At 33.6% G+C, this 8698-nt stretch overlaps 1 protein-coding gene across 1 annotated transcript; it reads right to left on the bottom strand.

Moving 5' to 3' along the window:
• Positions 1-2864: 2864 nt before the first annotated feature.
• LOC145137788 (DNA replication licensing factor MCM6-like) lies at positions 2865-7399 on the bottom strand. The gene is made up of 17 exons (XM_079071926.1): positions 7098-7399; positions 6837-6989; positions 6633-6758; positions 6199-6555; positions 5903-6101; positions 5752-5829; positions 5437-5666; positions 5251-5365; positions 5078-5152; positions 4837-4977; positions 4555-4758; positions 4302-4463; positions 4023-4078; positions 3723-3817; positions 3473-3595; positions 3188-3318; positions 2865-3094 (listed from the first exon to the last, which is right to left on the bottom strand). Exons 1-17 carry the CDS (start codon positions 7163-7165, stop codon positions 2972-2974), a joined length of 2436 nt encoding a protein of 811 aa, XP_078928052.1. The 5' UTR covers positions 7166-7399; the 3' UTR covers positions 2865-2971.
• Between the last annotated feature and the right edge of the window lie 1299 nt (positions 7400-8698).

Raw genomic sequence — 8698 nt, 5'->3', positions numbered from 1 at the left:
ATCAGCTATTTATGAAAGTAGAAAAGAAGTAAAGAACTATATGAAGATCAAGCCCAATCTATTTTCTTCCTTTTAAAGTAATTAAACTTTTGAAATTATTTTTATTTGATGGCTTAATTTCTTGTAGGTTTTAAAGCTCATTAAATTTATTAAGTTTTAATAAAGTTGATATTACGAGAAAACCTTAAGGCACAAAAACTTAATCAAAAGGCAAAAATGTAAGACTAAAAGTGTCAAATTCAGCAAACTTTTGTGGCAAAAACCTAAAGCCTAAAAAAATATTATTCCTAAGCACCTTTGGATTTTATATATATATATATATATTATATATATATATATATATATATATATATATATATATATATATATATATATATATATATATATATATATATATATATATATATATATATATATATATATATATATATATAATGGGTCAAAAAGGGGGACAAAACAACAACCGTGAATTGTATATTGTCTTCATCCTCAGCGTCCCTCTTCCTATTTCTTATGTCAGCATCTCTTCTCCCATCACAAATCTGAACAAGGAATCAATGTTATTGACTATCCCCACAAAAACAATTTGCAGATAGATGTTCCTTAGAGAAATATGATTGACAGAAAAATGTGGAAAATTATGAAAAATGAAACCCCTACACTGGATTGGCAATAAAGGCAAGGCGATAAGAAAGGTCTTTAACTCCCAAAATCCGGAGGCCTTTAACACCTTCTTGAACAGTGCCAGTGGTATCACGTTTACTACCACCATCTCTACGAACTTCAGCTCTTTCTCCAGGAGCTGCCAATACGAAAATGTCAGGTATCACAACCACAGTGCCAGTAAAGATCACCCTTCAAAGTGAAGTATAAAAGTTAAAAGAGTTATGTTCTACATCTTTGTAAAGAAACGAAAAAGGTGTGTGAATTTACATGCGTGTCACCAGCCCTAGCCTGTTCAACAATGTCATGGCGAAGAATGACATCTAATGATTTAGGAAGGGATCCTGCAGGTATTTCTTTTGATGTTTCCTGCATCCTGACCCTTTGCCAATCTGCAAATTTACTTTCTTGTCGAAGAAGTGCCCAGTTTCCTTTCTTTGAGCACATAGCATTAATACATATCATGGGCTCAGTGTATTTATACTGTTGCTCAACATTTTTGATGATGGTTCCACAATCCAAGCACTTGAAAGTTCCCTGAAGGAGTTATGGTCTAACCTCACTAGTACGAATCACCACTCCTGTAACTGATACTAGTCTGCCTATCTCAGATGTGCTCAGTTCCCTCAATCTGTATATATTAAAAATTGAAATCTTCAAACAAATGGTGGAAAAAGTAGTAGTGAATTGATAATAGTAGAAGAAAATATACCTTTTTATGACAGGTAAATTATAAAAGGCAATGTTGATATCCTTATTTGGGTTGTCGTCAGTTATGAAGGTGGGTTTCTGACCCATTACAAACCTCTTACATGCGTTCTGACCTATTATATTAGTCTTGCGATAAATTTTAGTAAAATTTTACTAGAAACATGAAAGTGTACCTCAAATATTCATCAGAAATGGCTTTCTGCAGAACATCGTTGAACCGCATAACATGAGAGAAATCGATGAACATGGTGCTGGACTCGTTTGGTCTCATTGCTTCGATTTCCGATTCATAGAAAGGTTCCCACGAATTGGCATCTAATCTAAAACTGTAACGATAATAAAATAAAATAAAATAAAAATAGACCAAAACTTGTCAAATAATATGAATTGCATCAATTTGTTTTGGATCTACACGAAAAACCTGATGTGGTACCTCTTAAGAAACTCCAAGAAGATATTCTCGACCTTAGCTGCTTTCTCGTCGGTGAAATATGCGCCGCCGAAAGAATCCATATTGTTGCCTAGCTACTGCCTTCCTCAAGTTTTTTTTTTTTTTTTTTTTGCAGAACTGTGGAAGTGAATTCGTTGATCGGAAAGTAGATGAATGAATGAGTGTATGCACTTTTTGGGGGGAAAATAAGGAGTGCATGTTAGGGTTTCCCGCCACATCTCGCGGGCTGGGCCGCCATGACCCGATGCTCCGAATTCCGACCCAAGTCGATATTAAAATAAATCGATGTAAAAGATGTTCTATTCACTGCAAATTTAGGTAACTAAAAAATGGTCAATGTATATGAAATCAAATAAGAGTGTTTATAATATATAAAAAATAACTTACGCTTTTAAAATAATAATTTTCTCATCAACTATTTATGAAAGTAGAGAAGTATATGAAGCAGAAGCCCAATCTATTTTGCACGTTTTAAAGGTAATTAAAGTTTTGAAATTATTTTTATTTGATGGCTTAACTTTTTGTAGGTTTTAAAGGTCATTAAATTTATTAAGTTTTAATAAAGTTGATATTACGGACAATAATAACAGGTTTTTATTTTTTATTTTTTTCTTATTTAAGGTTGTTAGAAAAAAATTATATCAGCACCTCTTTTACGTTTTCATTCCTACTTTTTCTTATTTCCATTTTGAGTCCTCGGTTGGTTTGTTTGACTTTCAATTTATAGTTTTTGGCAATTTAAGTCCCTCTGCTAATTTTCTATTGTTATCATTCTCATACTTTATAAGCAACTGAAGCTAATTTTCTATTGTTATCATTCTCATACTTTATAAGCAACTGAAGCTGCTTGAGATACATGATGAATAATAAGAATTTATTTATGATACCTTTCATATAAGAATCAAGAAACTATCCAAATCGGTATATTAATTGTTTACACTAATAGTTATTTATTATAGTGAATGATGATAAATTAGTGGTGAAGGATATATATATATATATATATATATATATATATATATATTGTGGCCAAAGAAAATAAATTAAAACTTTGTACTAAAACAACCATTTGGAGGATATATCCATAGAAATCAAGACTTTTAATCAATTGAACAACATTTGAAAGCAAAGCATGTTAAATGCATTTTAATGAATAACATAGTTAGGTGCCACAGCAAGAATCCTGTTGTTTCGAGAAGAACGTACTCCATCATCCCCTTGTGCCTCGTCATCTACCACTATCAGATGCCCCTCCCTTCTCACCAAACTCTGCATCAATATATACCCAAACAAACATTCTTTTCAGATTTTTTTTATGATGAACTAACTACAACACTGTAGTTTTAGAAAGGATTTGATTACCTCTATGATAGCTTTAATCTTGGTGACTTCAGCCTTTGCCTCTTCCATGGAGCTGTAGTTGTTCTTCTCATTCTGTTGACCCACATACCACTGTATCAGATCCCTTTGCCTCATTCCAGCTAACCCACTCCCTGAAATCAAGAAATCAACCAACATGTGTATATTTAAGAGGTTTTCATATTGTAGTTTTGAAAATTACATGGAGGTGAAAGAAGAAAGTAGAATTGTATAACAGAATGAAGGTGTGTTACTGTTATGTTAATATGATGCAAAAAGAAAAGATACCATCTTGCATAACAGTTTCCTCATGTTGTCTAAGACGCATGACAAGGGCTTGAGTCACTCTCTGAAAGTATTCATCTGTTATCACAAGTTTCTTCCCTTCCTGTTCCTGCCCTTGTCCATTTTCTGCACAAACACAAACACAAATTAAATAAATAAAGAAAATTTCAATTACAGTTGTTAATTTCTATCCAAGATCCAAATAACATTTCTAGTTTCTATCCATCTTCTCCAGAGCAAAATAAATAGCAACCTGGTTGCTCGTTATTGGCATCTGCTGTCTGTGGTTCAACATCACCATCTCCATCTTCTTGGAACTCGGTCAAATCAATCTCAGTTGACTCCACACTGCAGGTTCCTCCAATACATAGTAATTAGTGATACAATCAATAAATAAACACAAATGGTCCCTATGGTTTGGGGTAATTTGCACCTTCGGTCCCTAACTTATATTTTTTTAACTCTTGTTTTTGTTACGCGCTTGGTCCCTGTCTTAACCTAAAAAGACTATTATTTAAATAGGGAAAAATAATTACTCATAAATAAAACATGCCTGATTACTGAAGTTTTTAGAAGTCTTGTTGCTAACTTAACATGGCGAGGGTGAACCTGAAACAGAATACACACACAATTTGGAGCAAACTTAGCACACAAGTCACAATAAAAATTGCAACTTTTAGTAACACTTAAAAAGATGAAACAAGAAAAGACGAGAATGCCCCTCATCATTAAAAAGATGCAATCTTTAGTAACACTTAAAAAGGTGTTTGTTTGCTACTTGTGGTATTTATTTGTTATGCAAAGACCAAGATATGTAAAAAAAATTGTTTACCTCATCATCGAGGTGACACCTGGCAATTGCCTCTGAAAGTCTGATTAGAGCCTCCAACTGTCTAACTGTCATGCGATATGCAACTCTACTTCCTGGAGCTGTATCACCTCTACGAAGAGCAACATAAGAATCAACCAAAACTTTTCTTGCTTCTACACTTAGCTGCATTAATAAAATTCACAACATTTTATTAGTAAACAAACAAACAAAAAAAAAAAAAAAAAAAAAAAAAAAAAAAAAAAAAGACACGGACCTTTGGCTTTTTAGACTTGGCAACTTGAATGTAACGCTTGAGCTGTGCAGTGGTGAAGGCAGGAGCAACAGCATTTTCACGCTTTTGATGAACTCTGACAATGTGAGAGGCGATATGGAAATCTGTTGTGTCATCAGGATCATCAATCATCACATACACCAGGTCAAATCTTGAAAGAATGGCTGGAGGAAGCGCAACATTATACTGCAACATTCTTAAATCTTAATTCAAATTACAGATAGATTCTACCATTATAATTAATTGGATTAGTAAATTTCTGACCTTCAAGGGTTTAGATTTATCATAGCGGCCTCCTGTGGGATTGGCAGCAGCCAAAATTGATGTTCTTGCGTTCAATGTTGCTTGTATTCCTGCTTTTGTGATACTAATTGTTTGTTGTTCCATAGCTTCATGTATTGCAACCTTTTTGATATCAGAATCAGATGGATTAGGAGGTATTATTATTGCATAATAGCAAAAAAAAGAAAATAACATACATTCGTGATGAGTATGAGTACCTTACCTGATCTCTTATATCCATTTTGTCAAATTCGTCAATGCAACAGACACCATTGTCAGCAAGCATCAGTGCACCAGCCTGATAGATAACACAACACATAAACAAGAATTAAAGTGGTGTTTGGAATTTGAAAAAATTGGAATGTTTCAGTATTTAATTTACATATTTTTACATACCTCAATACAAAACTCTCCGGTCTCTGGTTCTTTTGCAACAGTGGCTGTCAATCCAGCAGCAGATGAAGATTTCCCGGATGTGTAAACAGATCTTGAAACTAAGGTTGTTGTGTATCTACAAAAAAAAAAAATTTGTGAAACATTGTATAAAAGAGGATTTAAATATAAATAGATAGAGATGCTTACTTGAGAAACTGAGATTTAGCACAACTAGGATCTCCAACAATACAAACATTGATGTCCCCCCTGAGATTGATCCCTTCATGGGTGAACTTATGAACTCCACCCAAAAGCATAAGCAGAATTGCTCGCTTGATGTCTTGATGTCCAAAAACAGTAGGTGCCATACTATCAACAAGTTTGTTGAAAAAATCAGGGGTATTTCTCATTTCTTTAACCTCAGCTACCTCCTCCGCCTACAATAACAATAAAAAAAATTAAAAACTTAAATTATATATAACTTTAGAGAATTAATTATATATGATGGGTCAATAACCTAACCGTGAATTGTAGATTGTCTTCATCCTCAGCATCCCTCTTCCTATTTCGTATGTCAGCATCTCTTCTCCCATCACAAATCTGAACAAAGAATCAATGTTATAGACTATCCCCACAAAAACAATTGATCGCAATATGATCAAAAATGAAAAACCTGCACTGAATTGGCAATAAAGGCAAGGCGATAAGAAAGGTCTCTAACGCCCAAAGCCCTCAGGCCTTTAACACCTTCTTGAACAGTGCCAGTGGTATCGCGTTTACTACCACCATCTCTACGAACTTCAGCTCTTTCTCCAGGAGCTGCCAATGCGAAAATGTCAGGTATCACAACCACAGTGCCAGTAAAGATCACCCTGCAAAGTGAAGTGAAGTATAAAAGTTAAAAGAGTTATGTTCTAGTTCTACATCTTTGTAAAGAAACAAAAAAGGTGTGTGAGTGAATTTACATACGTGTCACCAGCCCTAGCCTGTTCAACAATGTCATGGCGAAGAATGACATCTAATGATCTAGGAAGGGATCCTGCAGGTATTTCTTTTGATGTTTCCTGCATCCTGACTCTCTGCCAATCTGCAAATTTACTTTCTTGTCGGAGAAGTGCCCATTTTCCTTTCTTTGAGCACATTGCATTAATGCATATCATGGGCTCAGTGTATTTATACTGTTGCTCAACGTTTTTGATGATGGTTCCACAATCCAAGCACTTGAAAGTTCCCTGAAGGAGTTCTGGTCTAACCTCACTAGTGCGAGTCACCACTCCTGTAACTGATACTAGTCTGCCTATCTCAGATGTGCTCAGTTCCCTCAATCTGTACACAAACATACATACAAAATTCAAATCTTCAAACAAATACTAGTAAATTGATAATAGTAGAAGAAAATGTACCTTTTTATCACAGGTAAATTATAAAATGCAATATTGATATCCTTATTTGGGTTGTCGTCGGTTATGAAGGTGGGTTTCTGACCCATTACGAACCTCTTACATGCGTTCTTCAGGTACGACTCAAACCTAAAAGGTGTATCATACAATTCAACAATTTCAAACACAAAAGTCTAGCCAAAAATGAAACAGGAAAGGAAAGTTTACCTCAAATATTCATCAGAAATGGCTTTCTGCAGAACATCGTTGAACCGCATAACATGAGAGAAATCGATGAACATTGTGTTGGACTCGTTTGGTCTCATTGCTTCGATTTCCGATTCATACAAAGGTTCCCTCGAATTCGCATCTAACCTAAAACTGTAACGATAATAAAATTAAATTAGAAAGCAAAGACCAAAACTTGTCAAATAACATGAATTTCATCAATTTGTTTTGGATCTATACAAAAAAACCCTGATGCGATACCTCTTAAGAAACTCCAAGAAGATATTCTCGACCTTCGCTGCTTTCTCGTCGGTGAAATATGAATCCATCTTGTTGGCTAGCTACTGCCTTCCTCAAGTTTTTTTTCTTTTTTTGCTCAACTGTGGAAGTGAATCGTTGATTGGGAAGGATATGAATGAATGTGTGTATGCACTTTTAGGCGGGAGAATAAGCAGAGAGTGTTAGGGTTTCCGCCACATCTCGCGGGCGGGGCCGCTTGACCCGATGCTCCGACCCAAGTGGATTAAAATAAATCGATGCTCCGACCCAAGTGGCAATTGCCTCTGAAAGTCTGATTAGAGCCTCCAACTGTCATTCGATATGCAACTCTACTTCCTGGAGCTGTATCACCTCTACGAAGAGCAACATAATAAATAAACCATTTCATAAAAATAAAAATCTAAGATTAAATTTTCGATCATATTGATTCTATATATACACATCAATATCGATTATGTATATTTGACATGTATAACAAAATAGACAAATTAATAAGGATAATAATAAAAATAATAATAATAATAATAATATCAATTGAAAAAAGTCACCTCATAATAAGTTACTATTAAAAAAGAAAATTTTGTTTTTATTATTGGTTATCTTATTAAATCGGTTCAATTATTTATTTAGTAAACCATTTCTTTTTATATAGTCCCTCCTTTTTTCCAAGTAATAGTATGTAATGTATCATACAATTTTTTATATTTTCTAAATAAAACTACAAAATATCTATTTACTATGATTATATAAAAAAAAATATTAAGGTGAGCATTATGCCAAAAACAAAAAAATAACACAATCCCACCTAAAAAAACAGTTGAATATTAATTAAATACAATAGTATGTCTAAACTATAATACTTTTATACATGGTTAAGCATCAAACTTATAACATTTTTCAAACTAAACAATTATCAAACAATTGGCCTGAATCTAGGACATAAACTATACAACACAAAACCCACATGATTAGGAAGAAATATTGCTAGAACCACAAACCGATGTACAAACAAATTGTATTGGTGAAACTATAGAGTGTCCAATGTGAAATAAATGCAAAAAATAAATCTATATGGTGAAAAAAAACAATTGGTGTACGAAACTAAAAGAGTCATACAATAATAAATAACAACCCACTTTTATTTCTTTGGGTTACATTACTATGCAAGCTACAAATATGGACACCAAGTCATTTAACACGTAATTAAAATTTTCTCCTTAAATACAAGCTTTTATTTCTTGGGAATGTACCAGACTTTGCTAGATATGGATACTCCTATGCTTTTAACACCAAATGGCTTTAGCAAGGTGTAGTAATTCCTGCAAAGAATGGAAAAGTCAAGAAAAATACAAATATTACAAGTTTAATCATATATATTAACAGTAACAAACATCAAAAATAATGTTGAATCAACCATTTTTATCAAAGATGGTTACATTTTGAAGCACCACAAATTTGAATTTTCAACATAATCATAGTTCAATCCAAGATAGTTGACTTGCCACCACCAATCAGACCCATATCATATATCGATGAACTCAAGTATGTTTAGAGGGACTTGAAGATTAATGATCAAGGAAAGT

Source organism: Lactuca virosa, chromosome 9 (assembly GCF_052849685.1).
Source record: "Lactuca virosa cultivar CGN04683 chromosome 9, Lactuca_virosa_CGN04683_v6, whole genome shotgun sequence".
NCBI classification, from domain to species: Eukaryota; Viridiplantae; Streptophyta; class Magnoliopsida; order Asterales; family Asteraceae; genus Lactuca; species Lactuca virosa.
Note: the sequence above shows the minus strand (reverse complement) of the source record. Positions and strands in the feature narration are given on the sequence as shown.

Excerpts from the sequence above, each read along its gene's own strand:
- LOC145137788 (XM_079071926.1), bottom strand. The coding sequence starts at position 7,165 with ATGGATTCATATTTCACCGACGAGAAAGCAGCGAAGGTCGAGAATATC. Across the intron at positions 6,759-6,836 it reads ATTTCTGATGAATATTTGAG|GTTTGAGTCGTACCTGAAGA; the intron begins GTAAACTTTCCT and ends TACACCTTTTAG. Across the intron at positions 5,153-5,250 it reads CCGGAGAGTTTTGTATTGAG|GCTGGTGCACTGATGCTTGC; the intron begins GTATGTAAAAAT and ends GTTATCTATCAG.